Source organism: Manacus candei, unplaced genomic scaffold (assembly GCF_025592945.1).
Source record: "Manacus candei isolate 608988 ecotype Guabito, Panama unplaced genomic scaffold, ASM2559294v1 h1tg000027l, whole genome shotgun sequence".
In the NCBI taxonomy this organism is placed as follows: domain Eukaryota; kingdom Metazoa; phylum Chordata; class Aves; order Passeriformes; family Pipridae; genus Manacus; species Manacus candei.
In genome coordinates, this window is record NW_026138075.1 from 3,683,433 (window position 1) to 3,707,123 (window position 23,691).

General features: G+C 37.1%; 1 protein-coding gene across 7 annotated transcripts in view; it reads left to right on the top strand.

The window, feature by feature from the left end:
* Nucleotides 1-684: 684 nt before the first annotated feature.
* Nucleotides 685-23,691, top strand: part of CEP120 (centrosomal protein 120) — a 64,278-nt gene continuing 41,271 nt past the window's right edge. For 2 of the 7 annotated variants that reach the window (XR_007904781.1, XM_051789345.1), the window contains exons 1-17: nucleotides 685-854; nucleotides 2,118-2,274; nucleotides 3,147-3,261; nucleotides 5,010-5,151; nucleotides 7,057-7,205; nucleotides 8,353-8,550; nucleotides 10,592-10,819; nucleotides 11,075-11,282; nucleotides 12,365-12,475; nucleotides 13,681-13,858; nucleotides 15,703-15,852; nucleotides 16,662-16,844; nucleotides 18,658-18,754; nucleotides 18,844-18,996; nucleotides 19,663-19,752; nucleotides 20,174-20,266; nucleotides 21,892-22,053. Coding sequence is in view for 6 of the 7 variants with exons in the window: in XM_051789345.1 (XP_051645305.1) it covers nucleotides 803-854; nucleotides 2,118-2,274; nucleotides 3,147-3,261; nucleotides 5,010-5,151; nucleotides 7,057-7,205; nucleotides 8,353-8,550; nucleotides 10,592-10,819; nucleotides 11,075-11,282; nucleotides 12,365-12,475; nucleotides 13,681-13,858; nucleotides 15,703-15,852; nucleotides 16,662-16,844; nucleotides 18,658-18,754; nucleotides 18,844-18,996; nucleotides 19,663-19,752; nucleotides 20,174-20,266; nucleotides 21,892-22,053 (2,466 nt within the window). In the remaining variant the exon portion in view is untranslated. Of the gene's footprint in view, nucleotides 855-1,201; nucleotides 2,275-3,146; nucleotides 3,262-5,009; nucleotides 5,152-5,193; nucleotides 7,206-8,352; nucleotides 8,551-10,591; nucleotides 10,820-11,074; nucleotides 11,283-12,364; nucleotides 12,476-13,680; nucleotides 13,859-15,702; nucleotides 15,853-16,661; nucleotides 16,845-18,657; nucleotides 18,755-18,843; nucleotides 18,997-19,662; nucleotides 19,753-20,173; nucleotides 20,267-21,891; nucleotides 22,054-23,691 lie in introns of those variants that run through there. The other 5 variants (XM_051789347.1, XM_051789346.1, XM_051789348.1 and 2 more) reach the window with 5 other exon arrangements.

The window sequence follows — 23,691 nt, forward strand, 5'->3', positions numbered from 1 at the left end:
GCTAGGGACTGGATCCAGATCGTCCTGCCCTGACACCCATCCCAGGCTGGGGCGGAGGGGGGATGGAAGTAACGAAACTTCCCGGATTTAATAGAAGGGACGTCTTTGAAGTAGCTGGTGTTGGTCGACTGGCAGTGCAGGGAGAAAACTGTAATGTTGGGAGGCGACGCAATAGCGGTGTCCTCAGAGACCTTTAGCGCGACGCGATGCCAGGGCGGGTCGGGAGTGGTGCGGGCGCGGTGCGGGGGCAGAGGCAGTGCTGCTGCCGGGGCAGGGGCGATGTCGGAGCGGGGCGGGAGCGGCGCAGGGGCGGTGTCGGGACGGTGCCGGGTCTGTGTGGGAGCGGTTCGGGGGCGGTGCCGGGGCGGTGCCAGGACGGAGCGGGTGCGGTGTGGGGATGATGCTGGCTCAGGGGAGGTTCAGGGGCGGTGCGGGGTGGGTGCCGGCTCAGGGGCGGTGCGGGAGCGGTGCCGGGAGGGAGCGGGTGCGGTGAGGGGATGGTGCTGGCTCAGGGGAGGTTCAGGGGCGGTGCGGGGGCGGTGCCGGGAGGGAGCGGGTGCGGTGAGGGGATGGTGCTGGCTTCGGGGCGGTGCGGGGGCGGTGCCGGCCCAGGGGCGGAGCGGTGCCGGCGGCGGCGGCGGAAGCGGGTCCCGGGCGGGCGGGGCCGGCGTTGCCAGGCGGAAGCGCGGCGGCGGTTGGCGTTTAAAGGCTCCGGGGCGGCAAAAGGGAGGCGAGCGGCGGCAGCGCGGGCGGAGCGGCCTCAGGGGTCCCGGCCCCGGCGGCCCCCGGGCGGAGCGGGGAGATGGTCTCCAGAGCCGCCGATCGGCTGCTGATCGTCGTCTCTGTGCTAGAAGGTAACCGGGTGGGGGCGGGACGGCCGCGGCCTCCCGGGGTCTGCTCGTCGTCTCCGTGCCGAAGGGAATGTGAGGGAGGGGTGCTCGCTGCCTCCGGAGGTGTTTGCTCTGGTGGCGTGAGTGGCGAAAGCCAAGCAACACTGAATAATCAGGCTATGTTAGTAAAACTGTGCACGTACGTATCTTAAAGCCAGGGCTGGCTACCCCCAACACCAATTTGGAGGTATTTACCCGAATTATTATTTTAAATGACTGAGGAAAGCAGCCTTCCTGCCTTAATTTTTTTTATTATTATTTTTACTTTATTTTTAAGCAGTATTCTGGTGTTTCTATCCCTTATTAGAAATCTGCTGTAAGTTTTTATGTAGTGTTGACTTGAATGCTATTCGTTCTTCATCTTGTATTTCTACAGGTTTTACTTGCTGTGGTCTAATTAGCGTGTGAGTCCGGGGGCTGTCTTTTTTTGTTTCGAGTTGTTTCCTGGTTGTTTGGTTTTTTTTGGTGGAGTGGTTTCTCTCTGGCAAGTAAATCCTGTTAACTCTTTGTCCATTTATGTAGTTAGCCAAAGGAGCTTAGAAATAAGTTCCTGTTCCCTAAAATGCCCACAGTCCTCTCCCCACACTGTGATATAAGTAAATTTTAAGCGTTCACTTCCTCCAGTCATTTAAATTGTTAATCAGAATACAAGATGATGTTGAACCCAGGACAAATCATACACAGTTTTAGGCTCTTTCCTAATCTGGTAGTGACTTTTTTTTTTTTCCAGAAAGTGGCTGGTAAAATACCTTTTACTACTTTTATAAGATCATATTGTGCTACTTAGGTGTGGGGCAGTCATAATATCTGTAGTTGAAGCAAAATAGTCAATTGCTTTTTTTCACCTGCTCACTTATTTATTACAAATCATAAATTTCTCAAATCATACCAATTGCCTAGCTTCTTTCTCTCTGTTCTTTGTTACTTAATGCCTTGTTTCTGGATGCTTCACAAATGGTGTGTTTCATGTTATGTTCTTCTTTAATACTTCTGCACAGTGTGAAGGCTTTTTCCTTTTAATGTAAAGAACAGCTTTAGAGTAAGTGCAGGGAAAGTTATACAGGAAATTAATTGTATGTAATCGCTTTATGGCATAAATCTGAGCTCTTTGAGTAAGTGGAGGGAACGTGGTACAGGAAGTTAATTTTATGTAATCGGTTTATGGTACAAATCTGGGCTCTTGCTTCTTTCTTAGCGATGGCACATGGCAGGTACACTGTTTTACAGGGCGCTGTTTTCCAAAACGACCCAAACACAGTCTTATAGTTGAAGCAAAGTTTGATGGTGAACAGTTGGCTACTGATCCCATAGAGCATACTGATCAGCCAGAATTTGCTACAGAATTGGCTTGGGAACTGGATAGGAAAGCACTTCATCAGCACAGGTAATGTTAAAAAGTTAAATCTAATTTGGAAATAAAATTTGATTTTCTTGTCTTTATGGTTTCTGAAATACAATTTTTGTGTTACTGTCAACTAAATTGGTTTTTTGAAACTTTCTTTTATTTTAATCTAGCATAATGTTGCCATAACAAAAAGAGGTACTATATGTAATACTACACCACTGAAAAAAACCCCACAGGAGTTTAGAGCAAATTATTAATGCTATAATTCAAGCATTGTATTCAAACTTTCTTATATATACTGTGACATGAAATTAACTTACTTCGTATAGGCTTTTCTGGCTTTTGAAAATGTCAGGGAGAAGAGCTGAGAAATTGAATGTTTGAGTAACTGTCCTTTGGTTTTAACTTACAGTTTGTAATACTACAACCTTATTTCGAAAGAAATTAAAGAGGCCATATGTTCTTTGTTTGACAAGAGAAAGACACCTGCATGAACCATGTGGTAGACACCTTATCTGTGCCTGTATGTAGTTAGGGACTTTACACAAAACTTTCTCCATAAGTCCTATTTTTAAGATGCCTTTACAAGTGAAATTCAAATTTCTCGTGAGGCGCTATGCTTGTTTCTTGTATGTGGATGAGTTTGTATTTATTTGTTGCTATTGTCTTTTTAATAGCACTGGAGACTCAGACTCAAGGACACTCCTTTTACAAAGTTAAACCACTTGATTCATTCTCTCACTTAATTATGAGGCTACAAGACATTCAATATAAATTCAGCTTCTGACCTAATGAAACTAGTTATATAAAAAATAATTTTTATGTCATTAGTGTGCTTGAAACTTATTAATTATTTTTGAGAACTAATTGCAGAGATAACTTTTAGTATTTCAACTGAGTTGCTCTTCCAGGCTGCAGCGTACACCTATCAAACTCCAGTGTTTTGCATTGGATCCCGTGTCTTCAGCTAAAGAGAATATAGGCTATATTGTTCTTGATTTGAGAGCTGCACAGGAAAAGAAACAGGTATATCATGATGTATAAAGTTTTAAAAATTATGTTTTGACAACAGGACTGTTACTACAATTTGAATTAAGGCACAGGCTAAACTTTTGAGTCTTGTTTTGGAGTCTGACTCTATCTGATCATGTATGGTGATCATGTGGGGGGGGTTAGAACTTTTTCTTTCTTTTTTTTTTCTTTATAGGAATCTCTTTCTTGACTCTGAGAACATACGCAAATGAAAGTGTTGCTGTACTAATCTTGCTTACTTCTGAATTTGATAATTGGATCACTTGCAACCAATAATTCTACACAATTTCATTATTTAACCACCTAGAAAAAATTATCTAAGCAATAGATATTGAACAATTGAATTGAGTCTCCATCATCAAATCAAGTTTTTTTTTTATTTTTTTGATAGGCCTCAGTGGAAGATGTGTTAGGCAATTATTTCTAGCCCCTTATTACAGCACAGAGTAAGCACAATACAGGACCCTGTATTATTTTGACATTACTCTTCTTAAGGATTTGCAATGCATACATTTGCAGTGCAATACATACTGTGCCCTTTCAGTTGAGGACTTGAAGGTTTTCTCTTCTAATTAAAGATTTATTGTATATTTCTCTTCCTAACTTGTTCAGTGTACGATTTGGTGGAAAAGAGTATGTTCAGCTAGTCTTCTGGGAACCATTCTACAGAATCTTTTCGTATAGTATAGAGAGTGGTGGTGAACGGTGCTGCATCCAGTTGGTGGCTGGTTGCTAATGGTGTCCCCCAGGGGTCAGTGTTGGGCCCAGTTCTGTTTAATATACAATGGGATGAGGTTCCACAAGGCCAAGTGCCAGGTCCTGTGCTTTGGCCATAGCAACCCCCTACAGTGCTACAGGCTGGGCACAGAATGGCTGGAGAGCAGCCAGGCAGAGAGGGACCTGGGAGTTTGGATTGACAAGAAGCTGAACATGAGCCAGCAGTGTGCCCAGGTGGCCAAGAAGGCCAATGGCATCCTGGCCTGGATCAGGAACAGTGTGGCCAGCAGGACCAGGGAAGTGATTCTTCCCCTGTACTCAGCACTGGTGAGGCCATACCTGGAGTGCTGTGTCCAGTTCTGGGCCCCTCAGTTCAGGAAGGATATTGAGGTGCTGGAGCAGGTCCAGAGGAGTGCAACAGGCTGGTGAAGGGGCTCAAGCACAAGTCCTATGAGGAGAGGCTGAGGGAGGTGGGGTTGTTTATCCTGGAGATGAGGAGGCTCAGGGGAGACCTCATCACTCTCTACAACTCCCTGAAAGGAGGCTGTAGCCAGGTGGGGGTTGGTCTCCTTTCCCAGGCAACCAGTAGTAGGACAAGAGGTCACGGTCTTAAGCTCTGCCAGGGGAGCTTTAGGTTGGATATTAGGAAGAAATTTTTTACAGAGAGGGTAATCAGGCATTGGAATGGGCTGCCCAGGGAGGTGGTGGATTCACTGTCCCTGGAGGTTTTTAAGATGAGACTGGATGTGGCACTTAATGCCGTGGTCTAGTAACCACTGCAGTGTTGGATCAAGGGTTAAACTTGATGATTTTGGAGGTCTTTTCCAATCTGGTTGATTCTGTGATTTCATGATAATAGAGTACTCAAAATAGATCAAATTTTTAGAAATAAAAACCAAGATATATTTCTGTAGATGATGAAGTAGAAGTGCTAGATCAAGATTGAGTTTTCTATAATAATAGTATGTTATCTTTCTTGGGTTTTAAAGTGCTTTTGGTTTTTATTTTTGATTTTAATTATGTAGGCACCCAAATGGTATCCTTTGCTTAGTAACAAGTACCCTAAATTTAAACCTGAAATACAAATAGGTGTTGTGTTGGAGACTGATTCAAAAGCACTGGTTGATGATTTTAAAGCCAAGGAGGCACCCCCTAGAGAAGGAAAGGGTAAGTAATATAATATCATTCACACTGAATTTAAAATGTTCCTGTGCCAGATGGACATATGACTTGTTACAAATGTATTAAGTCTCGAATTTAATTTCACAGCAGTTCCAATGCAAATCCTTTGCAGCTGATTAATGCACCTTGTAGTAATAAATTTTTCAAGGATGCTTTACTGTGGTAGTTGTGCGACAAGCTGCAAACCAACTGACTTTTACAATGGAAATCACTTAGCTCCCATGGGCATTTTGCTTGTATTTCTGGGCTTTAGAAAGTTCTGTAATGTAAGAAATAAGAAAGGAACTTCTTTACAGAAGGTAAAGTCTCAATAGTTTGGGCTTGGAATTGTAAAATAGTAAAATGTTTCATTTGTTGGGTAGGCTTCTGGTTTTTTTGATGGGTTTTTCTTCTAATCTTTCAGTGCTTAGATCATGACCTATTGTTAAGGATTTTTCCGGTAATATCTACTTACTGTTGGGATTCATTCTGCTTCTGAATTCCTTTGCTCATTTCTCTCAAAAGAAATGTGAAATGTGTCAAAAACCTATTGGGTCAAAAATGTGTCAAAAATCTATTGGAACTCAAATGTTAACACTGGTATATAGCTTTGTGCTGTGCCTTTCAGTCACTTTTTTTATCTGTGATTTTTTTTTTTTTTTAATGCAGGTTAATGGTTTTTAAAAAACAAAACCAAAGTCTTAGAAGCTATTTAAAAGACCTTCAAGAAAACCCCCAAACCCATAATTACATCCGCCCCTCCCTGATCTCCTATCCAAAAGCCTATCTACTTAATTTCTGAAAAATGAGCCTCTGGTACCAATTAGTGGATTTTCTCCTACTGATTTTATGATACTTTGTGTTCTTGCCATGAGGGTAACTTTTCGCTAATTCTAAATTCATCATCTGTTTATGATCTATGGCTGTGATTTTGTAAAAACAACGTGGTCAGTAGCAGTAAGTCTTTTACAAGGTTTCTGGCCCAGACTTCACTGACTTGGCTGCATTTCAAGATGGGTTAAGACAGTATTTAAGTTTCAGTGTAATTACACAGCCTTCAGGTTCACAGTGCAACCCTGTAAAGTTTGTAAAAGAGGCAAGGAACTACTGTAAATGGTTCATTAGTCTGCACTTCCCTTGAGATATTTGCGCCTGCAAGCTCTTCTACCCCTCACGACACTGGCAGAAAATACAAGAAAACCCTTCTGCCTTCACCCAGCTCTGTTTTCTGCTTCATGTTTTCTGTGAAATAATTGCTACAAACAGGTTTGCCAACTTTTTATTTCCTTCTGTCACCTCAAGATTGGTCAATACCATATTTAGGTAATGGAGGAAAAAAAAAGTGTGGGTTTTCACAGGTGTAAAGTTAATGTTCCAGACACTGGATATGACAAAGCTGGATTACCCAGTTCTAGTCTAGTCAGGCAGTTTTCCTTTTAGGATTCATGTGTTTTATGCACTGAAGAGTTCAGATGAAAAATCTTTAAATGACACATTTCAAAATCTGTGGAATGGCGCGTCATACTTTTTCAACAGGTTGTCATATACAGTAACTGTCTTGCATTTCCTTTAATGAGCAAAATAAAAAAGCAGCATGACAGACTCTAGCCTGGTGAAGTAATCTTCCAGTCACTGTAATGTCACTCACTGTAACACTTAACAAAAATATGCACTAGAATTCTGTCTAGCATAGTGTTCAAAATCACATCTGTGCCCACAGAACAGAAATTTATTTGAGAATTTTTTCATAGCTATACCTAAGTATACCTAGGGACTTTTTTTGTGTTTTGTGATGCTGTGCTACTAGGCATCAAGATCTTTATTTGCAGTTTTCTCTCCACGTGCACAATACTTAAGTGTAAAATTAGAATCAGATCAGTAGTTGCTTACGTTTTTTTTCTTCTCTCTTAGTAGTTACTCTTTTTCCTGGGTTAGACCCTAAAAGTGTTATACCAGTCTTGAATGAAGAAGAGGGCTATCATCAAATTGGACCAGCAGAGTATTGCAGAGACTACTTTGTCTTGTCTGTAACCATTGCATTCGCCACACAGTTGGAACAGGTCTGTTTCCTTGCTATGTACTATCCTACCTTTGTATTTTCACCTTCACATTTTATTTGTAGCAAGGGTTTTTAATTGTTCTCTAAGTTTCTTGCAATAAATAGCCTTGTCCTATATTGACTTTATATACATTAGTTTTCATTTTGAAACTATGTATGTCAAATTACAGATAAAATATAATTTGTTTAGAGTGCTAAAGTTGCATTTACTTTAAATCATACATACTTCTGTGTCGCAATATAATGTAAAATGTGTGTATATGGATCATACCTGTCTTCAGTGTGGTGCCCATTTGCTGAAGTTCAAACAAAGTGAAATATTTTTCAAATATGTAAGATAGATGAAACAGTAGAATTTATATGTTGCCTAAGGGAAGAACTTATTAGCTTGGATGAAGTGCTGTGCTAATAATTGTTTCAGCTTTAGACCTCAGGTACTATGTTTATGCTGTACTGTGCCACACTGATAGATGTTATCTGATATACTCAAGTTACCATGAACATCATGACTCCAAGCCAGCCTGGTTTTAATTGATCTGGAACTCGTAGTGTATGGTAAACTGTCCTCAGTCTTGTTATCTTTCTTTTTTTTAAGGGAAAATAATTTTCCACATAAAAAGTGTAGGACCTTAAGAAGTAAATTTATTGTGGTCTTTCTGGGGTGGCTTGTGCCTTTTTAGGCATTGAGCTGACAGTTGCAGTTGGCTACAGGATGAAGTAGCTGTTTGTCTGTTTCAGTCTCTTATTCAATCACATAAATTATATAATAACTCAGTATCTAATCTGCATTATTTGTTTACCTTATCAGTATTTTATGAAGACACTGCTTCTTTCTAAGTATTTGTGCAGTGCTTGATGTTACTAAATATATGATGTCAGTTACAGCCCTCAGTGCTGCCAAATGTTAAAGGTAATTCAAAATTGGTCATTTTGCAAGTTATTGTTATGCTTGTAAATTGTTTGGGTTTTGTTTTTGGTTTTTTTTACTTCTGTTTGGGTATTTAAAAGTTATCTCATTTGTGTAGTGCGAGCTAGGACTTAGGTCAGCTACATGGTAGTTTGAGATCAATTTAAACTGTCTACAGAAGAATTACTGTAACACTACATCAGTGAAGGAGATGCCTTATTGTCTTCTGAATCTCTTTCAGTTAGTTCCTAGTACTATGAAGCTTCCTGAACGACAACCTGAGTTTTTTTTCTACTACTCATTACTGGGAAATGATGTCACAAATGAACCTTTCACTGATTTAATTAATCCAAACTTTGAACCAGAAAGAGCTTCCGTTCGAATACGTAGTACAGTTGATGCCCTTCAGGTTTATCTTTGTACACAGTCAAAATTGCAGGTAAGCTGTTTCATCTCAAATGTGAATGAGAATAAATAATGAAAAGAAAAGAAATAGAATATGTCTCAGGCTGAATCTGGAAGCATTTTTGTTTCCAAAACTAAGATTGTATTGCAGTAGTTTGGCCCAAATAGAAGTTTGTTCTCTTGCTAATATGAGGGAAACCCTAGCAGCAAGTTTCCCATCTCAAGTGGAATACAGACTTCATAATGTAGTTGCCATGGTAGGCTAATTTACATGTCATGATAAAAGGTGTTGCTGGAACATGATATACCAAAAGAGCTAATGTGGCATTCCCAAGAGCTCTGAGCTCTGGGACCTTCACTGCAATCAGACCATCTGCAACCCTGAGTCCCACTTTGTGCTGCCTATGCTAATCCTGTGCCAGCTGCTCAGGTCATTCTTGCCTAAGTTCTAAAATCACTGTCCTCAGCACTCGCTGTGAGTAAGAAGGGAGGTTTGGCTTTTTTCTCCGCTCCTTAGCCAAATGCTGTTTAAGTGCACTACAGACATATTTGGGCTGATATGGGATATTGCTTATCTTTAGCCTTGCCTTTAAATGGGGGACATGGTTTAGTGGTGGAATTGGCAGAGTTAGGTTGACAGTTGGACTCAGTGACCTTAAGGGTCTTTTGCAACCTAAATGATTATATGATTCTAAATATTGGGTAGTATTTAGAGTCTTGATGACAATCTGTGCATAGCTCAGATTAACTAATTACAAGAGACTGGTTGAATAAGGGTAGTATAGAGTTTCTATTAGTGTAGCTGGTAAATAAGACAGTATTAGTTGTATGAAGTCTTGGATCTGGACCCCTTTAAAATTATTTTCCTTGAAGTTTGTAGAGACTATTCTAGTTTTGTTATCCAGAATAGATTAAGAATGTTTTTGTTGAAATCTTATATTGTTTCAGATTTTTTTCTCTCTACTTTAAATATATTTCCGTTTTTGGAGAAATCTATGCACTGATATATTTTGAATTTAATCTTAGTCTTGAAACAAAGTAATATAGCATATGTTATACATATATGTCATGTCATATATACTTATACAGAGAACTATACATGCCTGCATCATGTTTAAAGAATGACTTTTTGAACAAGAATTGTCATGAGGTCAGATCCACATTTTGGTTTACAGTTTTCTTTCTCCGACTTCTCATTCAGCTTCTTAAAATTTAGGATAAAGGATTGGAGCACTGTCTTCAGATTCTTAATTTTAATATGTTTTTCCAAAAATGTAGAGTTTAGTTGTAAAAGGTGCTAGTTGTCAGACTGGAGTGTGTATATATGTAATGTATGATTGTATTTGTATATATGTATGTATACACACACACACAGGTGTGTATATTCGCAGCTGACACTCTTTAGCATGGAAGTTTTCCTTAAGTGTAATAAATATTAAAGATCAGAATACAGTGTTCTGATCTGCTAAATCAAAACTGAAGTGACCCTTATTTGGGAAAGAGCAAGTCAGTATGTAAGTTTCAAAGAGTAACTTTGAGCAAAATAGATTATCTTCGAGTGTGTTGTGGTTTTGTTTTTTTTTCTTAAGATACGTCTTTTACTTAGATTTATAAATATTAAGCTGTGTAAGGAGGAAGCAGTTGAGTCAAGTTTTCAAAGAAGAATAATGGTGCTTACCAGGAATTAAGAACAGCTACTGAATTCCAAAAATCCTTGCTGCTTAAGTGGTGGCTAAATACATGCACAAAGGCTGAGCTTTCAAATAACTTTTTTCTTTACCTTGCAGTCATGCATTTTATATACCTATATGTTAAGGGGAAGAATCTGTGCTGTGTTTAGAAGCCACAGACTATTGAATTTGTCCTACAGAAGGAATGATATGACAGGTCCTCAGAAGGGGAGTACAGTGATCTGCTATGAATTGACATTTCATAGCTGCTCATATTCTCAGCATACGGAGACTAGGCTAGGGATAACTTGTTGCATATATGCTACCTTTAGTGGAGGGTGTGCAGACAGTTCAAGTGAAAACTGCACATGCCAGATACTTTCTAGTACCTCTGTGTGTGTACAGATCCATCTTTGCTGTGGGGACCACTCTCTTGGAAGCACTGAAATACCCTTATCTGGACTACTGAAGAAAGGAAATGTGGAGATTGATCAACACCCTGTGGCAATAGAAGGATCATTTGTCCTTGTTCCACCAAATAGAGCTAAACAGAAGCTACCACAATTGCCTTTGGATCTGGCTCCTACTCTTGGGGTATCTGTAGTTCTTCAAAGGGAGAACATGACTCCCCAGGTATAGCTTACCTATTTATTGCTGGTTTAAACACTGTAGCACAGTTTCATGTTAAAAAATAATTGGTATTTCTAAAGTGTATTTGACAGTTGATTATGTAAAAGAAAACCTGAAATAATTGCTTTATACGAAATAATCCTTTCATAGAGTTATTTTTCTATATCGGAAAAATAGTCTCAAACTCTGAAAATGTTGTAGACAGAATTTTTAAGTGCAATCCATGATCAATAAGAAAACTATTATCACTTCATTCAGCTTTTGATTCCCTTAAATGCTCCAACTGAATCTAAACAGCCACAGGAGAAAGTTCTTTCACCTGTTAGTGGAAAAACGGAGAGCCTGCAACATAGATCCCAGAAGGTCCCCTCTCAAGCTGATCAATGTTCTTCAAAAGAAGATGTGGCAACAGAAAGTGAAGTGGAAAGTCTTAAGTTTGAAAAAGGCACAAAACCAAGGAAAACAGGTATGTGGTATATAGTTTTTTTGCCCAATTGTTATGTGGTCTTGGATCATGCACTATTCATTTGCAGTATATTTGTGAAGTTATACTCACTTGCAGTGATAAATTTCAGGCAAGTAAGAATTATTTGCATAAAACAAATAACAGGAGGGGGATAAGGGGATAAATGTTGTGATTTGAACATAATGGTTGTTGAGAACACTTGAAAGAGCCAGATAGGGATTTGGTAGTGTGCAGATTACAAGTGATGTGGATGGTCATCAGCTTGGAAAATTGTAGCAGAAGTGTTTGGAATTGCCTGAATTTGTGAATGAGAAGGCTCAGTGAAATGCCTATGAAGAAACAGACTTGCTTAATAAGTAGATGAAAAGGTCTAATGTTCACATTTACTAAATACAAAGGCAGGGGTAATGTGGGATTTTTAAAATTTCCAAGGAATGTACTATGTGGATAATAATTTTTGAAGACAAATGCTCAGATTATACAGATTCCTGGACAAAACCAAGCAACTGGGTTTTTTGTTTGGTTGGTTTTGTTTTGTTTTTATGTTATCCTTTTGTTTGGACTTGGTAGCCCAAATAGCCTTCTCAGTCTTGTTTCTGATTTGAGAACTGGGTCAGGGAGAAGTGGAAGAGGAAAAGAGATGAGAGAAGAAGAAATACTGTAGTAATAGCATAAAGCTCAAAAGAATGTTATTTTGCTAAACGTTACTGAACATGAGTCTTCTTAAGAGATGACTTATGAATAAAGCAGAATTACTATTTTTCTAGTGATACTTGTATTGCTGGTCTTTTGCAATTGGTGCTAAAGACACCCAGTTCTGTAGAGGAAAACCTGTGTCCTAGAATGTGCTCTCAGGATTTGTCTGCTAATTCAGCCAAGTTTCCTTTTAATCCTAACTGATCTTATCTAAGCAAGGATTAAGCCCTTTTTATATGGAATGTAACAAGAAAGTATTGTGAACCCAGCATCTGGTTTGAGTCTTTGTTTAAGAAATCCAGGATTGTGCTTTTTTATTAATAGTAATAGTAATTTCATAACTCTGTGTTAAAATGTAAAACTTGTCATTCATATTTTTCTTTCAGAGCTGGTGTCTGGCTGCTGCCAAGAGGTTAACAAGCAGTTCACTGAAGAGCTTCCAGGTTTCAAATTGCAGAGCAGAGCAAAGTCACCTCTATTAGATCTGCAAAATCCCAGTAATGCAAAATTTATCCAATTTACTACATCAAATAACATTTGAATATAGTAGCAACTTAAATGAATTTTAACAGTAAGCTGTATGACCTTCTTGTTTTCATATCTGTGATGACCTTAAAATTCTATTCAATGACTTCTTTGCACCAATCAATCTACTGACTTTTTACCTAATCAGTTAGAATTATTTTATTCTTATGTTGTGTTAACTAGCTGATGTTGAAGTATTATGGAATTTTTCTTTTTGGCATAGTTATTGTTAATGCACATGAAACACCTAGAAACAAGGAGGAAAAATAGTCAGTTGTGTATTTCTTTGAAAATGACAAAAATGGAAACATTTTAAACAATTATGAAGAAAGAGTATCAGAACAAGTAGCACTTACAAAAGGCAGTTAAGTTCCTATCTGACAGTTTCTTTCTCTCTTTGCTTTTTGTAGGGACTCAGTAGCTCAAATAACTTTCTAAGACAAACAAAATGTTACCTTTTGGTAATGCTGTCCGTAGGACTTTTAGTTTGTTTTACTCTTTGAAAGCAGTATCAGGTCCCAGTGTAAGGACATGAGAAGCCTGGGTGCAACTGGACAGATGTCACATAGGCGGGTTCTGCGACATAAGCAGATGTGCTTTGCAGACCTAACCTAGAGCATTTTAGTTTGCTTCAACAGCTAAACCTCAACTTAGGACCAATAGTTGATGCTGCCTTACATGAGCGCTGTAATTGACCTGGTGCTCTGTCTTTTTAAGTCCCAAAGTAAGGAGATTAGTTAATTCAAAGCAACCTAAGTTCCTACAAATAATGTTTTTTCTTCTGCATGCCCTCAAGTTGGCTAGGAACAATTAATGTAAACTGTTAAGTCTTACAGCATCCTTCAGAAGAATTTGGTATCTTGGATCTTAGTCTAAATTTTTTTTCAGTGTGTTAAACTAACGTAGCTTTGAAGATAATTAAAGTAGGGAAAAATACTACATTCTATTAAGATTTAAAGTATATTGGGGTTTTGGTGTTTTTTCTTTGGAAGCTGTAACTTACAAAAAGAGTGGCTATTTTTCACAGCATCCATTTATACTACAAGGAATCAAAATCTCTTAGGGAAGCAATCTGTCTTCTTGCATTCAAAATGTGACACTAATGTTTGATATATTTTGTTATTTTGGGCAAAACTAAATATAAAAAATGCACATGAATTCTCTTTTGTGTTTTCAGCTGATAATGGTCCAGTAGCAGCATCTCAGCCCAACCCTGTGGGTGTGTCCAGTTCTTCTGAACCTGTGTCTGCACAGAAAATTGTTATTCCAGCATCCTCTCATCATTTTTGCTTTTCAATAGACCTGAGAAGTATACGTGGTCTGGAAGTTGGTTTTCCAATAAATTGCATTCTAAGGTACAATTTATTCTTGGTAATAAAAGTATCTTTCTTTTCAATACAAAGCCTTCATAATCTGAATGATTTCTAGTGGTATGCTTCTTGATGCCTTTTATGTAGCTGATTTTCAGTAACAAAATACTTCAGAATGTTCCTCTGGCTCATCACTAAACTAAGCATTAAATATGGTGTGAAACTTTACCTTTCACTGTAATTTGTATTAAATCTCACTTGAATGTCTGAGCTCTGAAGATAAGGAACATCATTCAGTCTTTAAAGGAAAACTGCTTGTCTCACTACTTTCTGGCTACATTTGCCAGCTGATCAAAGAAGTGATTTGTAATGTTTTAGTAAGAGACAGATGACTGGTTTATGTGTGATGGTGAATCTAAAGGAAGCACATTCTAGTTTTAGTGTGAACAACCAGTGTAGTAAATGTATTATCATTCTGAGAGGCTCATAGATAGAGGATGATTTTGATGGATGACTTTTAAAAAAATAAAATTTATACTCACGGGATATTAGTTACTGATGGTATATTTGAATTCACTGGTTAATAAGTTTTCACCACTCGCCTTCTAGTTTCCATTAGGGTCCTTGCGGCACGCATGATCTTTAAATGGTGATTCAGTGTGAGCATTGAATATTTCTGGCTAGGGAGATGCCTCTGCATTTGGTTTGCCTGTTTGCTGACAGTTTAACTGATCACTAGGAAATGTAGTTGTAGTGTTAATTCTTGTTGTTAGTTTTGTTTTAAGTACAGTAAAAGGTGGGGTTGGGGTGTAGGGGTGGAATATTTCAAAATACAGCTAATATAGAATGCATCATCAATGCCTTTCTGGAGGCTACATTATTAAACAGTGTGTGGAAAGCAGCAGTCATACAGTTGATGTAATTTTGTCACTTAAAGGCTTTTTCACGAAACATTCCAAAAATTTAATTTTTTTCAGAATAGTGACACCAAATAGGTTTTGCTGTTTCATGCACTTGAATTTTTACAGTCAGTGATAAATATGGCAAGAAACTGAAGAGGACAAACATCCAAAAACATAAATGTTAAGAAAAGTTGTAGGGTAAAAAATTGCATATTCACTATAGATTGGAAGCATTATTTTATTTCTGTCTAAACAAACCCTTTAAACAGTTCTACACAGAAGTCAAAATATGCAATTTTATATATAGTGGCATCATTTGATGCAGCATTTATTTTGTTAGTAACTTAACTGACAGCTGGCATCAATTTGAACAAAGTGAAGTTTAAGAAGTTCATGGCTTCCCCTTTGTTATAGTTTATCATACACTGAATTATGCTAGTAGAGTAGTTTCAGGTCACATTTTAAGTCTCATTGGTAAAATGATATGACTTTCCTATTAGTCAGCTAATGTGTGGGAATTAAAAGTTCTTGAAATTTTCATATGGTTCTGACATTATGTATATGTATACTTAGTTACCAGTTTTTGCGTGTTAGACCAGTCTTCACTGTAAATATGGTTGTAAATGTTCTCAAGCAGCAATCTACATGTGAATATTATTTTTCTTTCTTCTAGTTCTCTGCTCACTTTTTTATAATAATTCCAGAATTTTAATAAAATATAAATTCATCTGGTTGGTAACATACAGATTATTAAAGCTTTTTTGTCAAAATGACAGCGAATATAAAGAAGCTGGATCAGTCCTGAAGTAAATGAAAACACAAATACCTGAGAACTGAATCTGTTGTAATATGTACTAGTACAAATCTTCCAAACTTTAGTACAAAGTCATGCTTCAGTAGATGATGTCTAAACTGGTTTTCTTGTTGCAAAAGATATAATAAAAATTATAATTATTATTTTATTATTTTGGTTATTGTTTTTATTAGGTACTCGTATCCATTTTTTGGCAGTGCAGCACCTATTATGACAAGCCCACCTGTAGAAATCAGAAAGAACATGGAAGTCTTCCTTCCAAAGTCATATTGTGCATTTGACTTTGCAACTATACCTCATCAACTTCAAGATACATTCTTCAGGTGGTAACTTGTAATTTTGTATCTTAATTACACTTTTCTAATTTTTGTTTTAAATGCAGTTGCAAGTTCGAGTATTTTACTTAAGATCATCAGTTTAAGAGTTTAGTAAAGAATTCAAGTGCTAATGCCAATGAATATTTAATACCCTGCACTTCCAGTTTCTCTGTTAATTACATTTAAAGTGAGGAACTCTAGAAATCTTGATGTCATCTCTGCGTACCTATGCAGGGATTGTTCCTTACAGAAACAAGTGCCATTCCTGTAAATTGTTACAGTAAAGTAACAAAGTACTACTTCAAATAAAATACATCCTTTTTTATTTTTTAATACACAATGCCTTTCCAGGTACCTGGAAAGCTGAGCACAGTGCTGAGGGCTGTGAAACAGTTTTCCAAGGAGTTCTACCAGCTTTCAACAAATGATTAAAATGTGGAAAAAAAAATCATCAAAATAGCAATATTTTGAAAGGAAAGTGGAGGGAGATGTATTTTGAGTGATGGTGGCTAAAATTAATTTATAAGTATTTATAAATGAAGATGATAGAGTTCTACTAATGGTATTCAGTCAATTGCTTTCACTGTAACATTGTTATTCCCTCATAATTGGAGAAAGGACCAGTAATCTGACCAAACCAAGTGATGGTGAAGATACAAGGTCACTCAGTCTCATTCCTCTAAGTGAAAAGCAGTAAACTCATCTCATTGTTTGACAATTGTATCACTTGTTTGGGAGGTTACTTTTAGAGAATGAATAAGAATGCTTCCTGTTTTGTTTTGACACCTGATACAGAGATCGCTTGTTTGTTTCAGATTGCCTCTGCTGGTTGAATTGTGGCACAAGGATAAAACAGCCAAAGATTTACTTCTAGGGGTGGCAAGACTTCAGCTTTCAAATGTGTTGACTTCGGAAAAAACACGCTTCTTGGGTGGGAATGGTGAACAATGCTGGCGTCAGACTTGTAATGAAACAGTCAGTGTCACAGCAGCACACGGGTAAAGCTATTTAAAAAGATATTTAACTCTCTAGCAAATTTTGAAGAATTGTTTGTTTAGCATTTACCTGAAAAAGGACAAGCTCTTCCCGCTTAGCTTTTTGATTAGGCAAACAGTCTGCAGAGTACTGCAATATAGAGGGGGGGAAAAGGCATCCAAGAGATTAAAAGTTAAATTGCCACAGTCATATTGTGCAATGCCCACACCACTACCAAAGTCATTTTTATAAGTCTTTGTTTAATCAAGATCCTGGGTAAAATTCACAGACCAATTAAAGAGATAAATAATTGGAAGAAATGTTACTGAGGTAATTCTGAGTAAGTTAATTACAGATATTCCAGAAAACAGTTAACATTCTTTGTTCATAGTATGCTTTAAATGCAACTGACTTCAGTGAAGTTAGGAGGAGAGGTACATCCATAGAATGGAGAGGTTTCCTGTTTCAGGATTATTCCTTGTGATAATAGCAGAGGTTTGGGCTTGTGTGCATCAGAAGGAGCAGTATTAGTTAATGTTCTGTCTGAAGATAAATGTTCATTTACATAGAGCAGTGATGGGGTCTTTATGTATATGAAGAACCCATGTTCTTGGTGAAGATGAGTTGTGCTCACAATCAGTATCTAGACCCTTATCTTTTTCTGTGTGATGGTGGAACTTGATTGTGCCCTTAGGAATAAATGTAATTGCTATTAACAATGGAGTCAGGTTTAAACCTCTAATGCAACAGTTAAATAAAGCATGCTATATTTGACTCACAGGAAATCTCAGGTTGCTGATTGATATCACCCCTCCTCTCACAAAAATTGACTGGCTTTGTTTAAACTTTTTTGTGTGAAAACCAGCATGGCCTGACTCTGTGGAGAGTTTCTTTAAGATCTCACTGTACGTTAAGGTTCATACTTTCACTTACAGTTTGTTAAAATGAAAACTGGTTTTGCACAAAACGTAACAACCACTAGATGGCATTCTCAAAATGTAATCGGGTTTTCATTTTGCTGTGCTGATCCCTTCCTATCCTTGCTAGTGTTGATGTAACCTTCTTTTTACACTGGTGTGTTAAACACACTTACTCAGATTTCTGAGGTCCATTAACATGAATTTGTTTTCTTTTTTAGTCAGTCACTGATAGAAAGTTGTAAGAATTTAATGCAGTAATTAATTTTAATGTTGTGTGAAGTACAAATGTTTGTTGCTTTTTTTCCCAAATTAGTGTGTTGAAATATCTGCTATCTAGGCAGTTTTTCACTGTACAAGAGCAGGTAGGTATTTAACACATAAGTGGATTTAAAGTTACCAGTTCTCTGTGCTGAAGCTTCCAGAAATATGGTTTTTGGCAATCCAAGGATGGTTTACCCCTATGATGTGCTGAGTAATTTATATGTGGATAACTAGAAAGTTACTGTTAACACCTAAAAAAGCAAGATTAATGATTTTGAACAAGTATCTTAAAATGAAGCCAGCAGCAATACCTGACAGTTATATCATTAGAAAGATTTAAGGTTGTAGGTACAATTTTGGATCATTTCCTTGGTGCAGGGATATTTGGATTATAGTAATCTGTTAGTTAAATAGATTCCCAATGAATTGTCCCAAATTATCTGTTTAAGTCAGAAAGCTTATTGCATAAACTAATCCCTAACTTAACAATATGCATAGGAGAGCATGTTTGGCTCTCATGTAGACAACTATTCAGAGATTTTGAGCTTGCATAGAAATTTTAGGACTTCAGCTTTGCTGGTTTGTGTGTTGGTTTACAATTACTTTCTGTATTTTTAGACAGTTTTCATTAAAATAACATTCTAATTATTTGTAGGTCAGGCAACAGAATAGCAGAGCTTTCATATGCCACCACTTTGGAAGACTACGGGCTTGTGAAGGTGCAAGAAGTCATGGTGTCTGATTCTTCTCAAGTAAATTTTACATAAATCTTATCTTTTTACCTTGAACATTTCTTTGAAAAGTTGAGTTTCCAGTGAAAAATCCACTCTTATTTTATCAGGGTGTAGTTGCTGGGCAACAGCAGCATATTCCTCACACTCAGCCTCACTGTGCTCCAGAAGACCATCCAGAACCTCGAGAAACTCTTGAATACAAAGCAGCACTGGAGTTAGAAATGTGGAAGGAAATGCAAGAGGACCTTTTTGAAAATCAGGTTTTTACTCTTTCTGTTTATTACCTAAATAACATGATTGCCAGAGAATTTTTAGCAGAATTGGTGCTTCTAATAGAAGAATTACTTCTATTTTTCTTTGCCACTGTTTCAAATAAGAACTAAATTGTACTCATACAGAATATTAAAACTTCAGAGGTACACTAATCTATCCAGTAATTCCGTATTCTTAAGGAAGAAGGTTAATTATTTTAAGTGCCTGAAGAAAGTGCTAGATATTGAACTGCAGAATACCCCCTTCAAAATTTTCAATTACTTTTTATGAAGTATAGTAGATACTCAAGATTGATATTACAGATGTTAAATATTGACACTGTATTTCTTTAGTCTCACTCAAAAATCCATTGCTATGTTTCTACTCCTGAACTCATTCTAAGTATTCTTAATCACATACTTCTTTTTGAAAGATACTGAGGATCTGGTGTCTATTTGTTAGGATATTTTTCTCAAACTTGTGTTTACTTTGCATTTTGTACTTTAGTGTAAGAAGTAACTTTCACTATCAGAATATATACTGAGTCATAAGTTAGTGTACAAAATTGTTTTGCTCAAGACTTAGGTCTGGTAGTACTCTAAAGCTGCACTTCCAACAATTTTGATCTGGTTTTCTGGTTTGGGGGTTCTGTTTCTCTCTTTTACCTTTAAAAGCTTAAAAAGAAGGAAATGGTCCATATGCAAGCACTTGCAGAAGAATGGAAGAAAAGAGATAGAGAGAGAGAGGCACTAGTGAAGAAAAAGGTAAGGAAACTTGTCCTTATATGAGATGAAAGTCTTACTGTAAATCTATCACTATAAGCTCAACAAGGTAAACATATAACAAAGGGTCTATGATTAGCCTTTGCACCTACTGATATGCATGCATCTAGTCTGCAACAGTGCAAAAGTATTAAAAGTAGTCCTTAATCATAGAATACTTGTTAGAAATCCTTAGGTTAGCTTGCTTTATATGGGTGCTTTTTAACCTTAATTACCTTTCACATGCATGGTCAAAAAGCACTTGTACAGCCTGGCTGTGCATGGTGACCTATTAGCCTTTACTGAGTTAGAAAGAAGGACTCTCCATTGTAAATTCTTAATTAAGAGCTGGAGATTGGTTTTATATGTAAGCTTCCAAATAAAAGTTGTCATTATTTTATACCTTTTTTTTTTGTTTGACTAGGTAGCAGAGTATAATGCTTTTGAAGAAAAACTTCAGAAAACCCTGAGAGATCTAGATAAGCGAGAACGACAGCTTTTTAGTGCTGAATCAGAGGTAAAAACTGCTCGGTTCTATTAAGCAATGCAATTGCATTAGCTGTTTCTTTAAGGTTTGAGTTTTTACTTCATGACAATTGTGAGCTGTGTATAGGATCTGAAATAGCCACATTTGCGCAGATGAATAGAGAAACACTAGTAATTTAGTCCATATTTTGTTACAACTGCACTTTTTTATCGAAATAGAAATTCGGTGAACTCTTAAATGGTTGCTAGAATTACAGAACTAATGTAATTCTAGCAGAATTACAGAAAGACAGAATTAATGTCATGCAGACATTTATGTAACATTAGCATATCTGATTTTAAGTTTAGTACTGTCAGGTGAATAGTGTACATGTGCACAACAGTACCTCACTTCAAAAGGTAATTGCTAGATTAACTTTCGAAATAGAAGCAGTTGACAGGAAGATCTGGGAGAAACTGTCCAGGTTTTGTTATCCGACAATTTCAGAGTTCCTATTTTTTTTTTTTTCTTTTTTAAGTGACCAAAGAGACTATAAGAGAAACCAGTAACTACCATTGTTTCTAGATCTTACTGATTACCCCCAATATGAGGAAGTGGGGTGTGACTTCAGGGACACTAGTTGTATGAAAAGAGAAAGAAAATAAACTGCCTCTTTTTATACTTCAGAACAAACTCAAAATTATGTAGATAAACTGCTGTGGTGGTTTAGCAGTCCAACAAACTTTCTCTTTCCTCTTTGTAAGTCAGATTAATCTTTTTATCACACTAATCCCTTCTGTCCCTGTAACAAAGTTAAGAGAGCTTCCAACATGGGGACTGGCTGGTTCAGTACCCCTACTCTCTGTACACCTCAAGATGCAGTTTGTGCTGTAGTGTTCTGACTTTTAACATTTATGCAAAAAAAATATGATGCTTTGGTTTGGCCAAGTACATGTCAGTCTGAGTAAAAGTAGTTACTTTGAATGTCATATATGTTTTTCTTTCAAAACTTTCTCAAAATTCAGTGAGATTCTGACCTGAGAGTTCAGAGATGATAAAAATCAGTGGATTCCAAAAATGTCTAGACAAAATGATACAGGGTTCATTTAGCAATTATGTAGTTTGAGAAATGGCTATTAGAGAGGTTTCTATTCAGCTAACAATTTTCTGGGCCAGTAGCATCTTTCTAGAAAGTTCAAACATATCAAGGATTGTTTTTCTGTTTAGCTCTATGAAAAATTCTCTCAATATGGTCAGTTTGGACTGCAGTCTTACTGACCTAAAGACATCTTGGCTATAGCTGTGACTTTGCTTTCTCTGCAGTAAATTAGTATATTTAGCTTTTCAGTTTGTAGTAGAAAGGTGAATGTAAAACTTGCCTTTAGCAATCCTGTAGAATCATGTAGAATGTACTGAAGAGACACAAATAGCTCTGTTTCAACAGTAGTCAAGCAAGAGTATATTTGTAGCTCAAATATAATAATTGGTAGATTGTTAGTAAAGCTGAAATACAATAAAAAAGTATATAGCAAACATATAGGCAAATGGAATTTTTATTGTTTGATTTCTAAAATGGATAACAATTTTTCTGTCACGAATATTAGTAACTGTTGTAAGAGACGTTTAAAGTAAAGCTCTCACCCCTATGGATTAATATAAATATCTCTCTTTTTAAGCTTCAAAGAGTAAAGAAGGAGTTGCAAGCAGAGCATGAGCAAAACCTGCAGGTGCTACAGGATTCTGTGCGGCGAGCCAGAGAGGAATGTGCACACCAGCTTGAGCTAGAAAGGTCAAAAATCAAACAATTGGAAGAAGACAAGCTTCGCTTACATCAGCAGGTAAGTACACTTACATTTTCTGCCTCAGCCATTTATCTATTAAAGTGAGCATTTTTATAAGTATCCAGAGTGGTTTGGAGGCAAGTGCATTCTGGCAACTTTATAATAAACATTTTATTTCTGTTTTTTTGGTGAACTATGTGCTGAGATCCATCCCCATCAGTCTTGCTCAGTTGTAGGGCCAGTTTGCAATGCAATGGTTATAGTTATTTTTTAACAACTGAAAATGAATTGCAAATAAAAGCCTACATTACATGAAGAACTTGAACAACAGTAAGCATTTCAGTAATTTTAATAAATTGATATCAGGTAACATCTAGCAAAAATAGAGAAAGTTTTACTGTATAGTTTTTTTTTTCCACTGCAAAAGAGTATTTCTACTATCCTTACTGGGATGGAGGGGAAAATTATCTTATTATTGCAGTCTTCTATTCTAAGAGCAGTACTTTCTAAACTGAGAACATTTAGACTGCATTCTCTTGTCCAATAAGCTGATTTCTGATGTGACAACAAGGCTAGTCTGGCTATTTTTCTTGATTGTTAAAGTATATTGTAAAAGTTAGTACTTTTTTTTTCAGCTGCTACATTATTAGACACTTAATTTGTTGTTAAGTAGACTGAATCTAATGCCTAAGTGTTTTTTAGAGTACTTAGTTTATGGGGATTAATTACGTGCTTTGGTGTTTTTCATGTCTGATTTGTGACAGTGATAGTGCCATATTAGCTTTCACTGTTTGAAGAACTGTGTCAGAAAAAGGTATGTTTTTTTATTAAGAAGAGTTGTGCTAGATTCTTGTGGGTTTTTAGGTTCATATTAAACATTGATAATAACTTCTTTTTTTGTCAGCACATGTAAACCATAGTACAGTGAACTTTATAAAAATACAGCTAGTACAAAAATGCTGCTAACCTAGAAGATGCTAATCTAACTATTCTACTTGAAGTCATTAAATTGAGATGAGCAGTTTCAAACTGCAGACTGCAGTCCTCTTCAAAGTGATAAGTGAATCACTTCTGCATTGTATATGTGGTGTTGGCAGCTACCAGTCCAGACAAGACAGCCAATAGTTCTTCATGCTCAAGCAACCAAATGCCATCAGCTAGTATTCTTCATTCAAATTCATTCTTTTGGCTCCCACTGACTCTTTTTTAGCTTCTACAGGCTCTTTTTTTAAAAAAAATCACAATCACTTTATTTTTCCTATTTGGAACAGACATACAGTCATTAGACAAAAGATCATTTAGCTCAACATTATGTTGCCACAATGGTTGGCTCTAGAGGGCAAGAAATTGGACAGTGAGAATGCAATTTTGGTATATCCAGCAGTGCCATCAAGGGTTATATGAACTCTCAGCCAGAGTCAGCACTTCATATTTACTAGCCATCAATGAAAATATTCTTCATGAACTCATCTTATTCCTTCTAAAAAGTATTTAGTATTGCAACATCCTGTTGCAGTGAGTTCTAAAATTTCATTATGTGTTCACATTTTTTGTTCATTTTTATGTTCATTTTAAGCTCATTACTTAATAATTGTGAAGAATCCTTTAGTGTCTGTGTGACATACTATTCCCGATTGTATAGGTGGCTGTCATACTGTCTCTCTTCCAAACACAAGCCCCACTATGTTTTGTCCT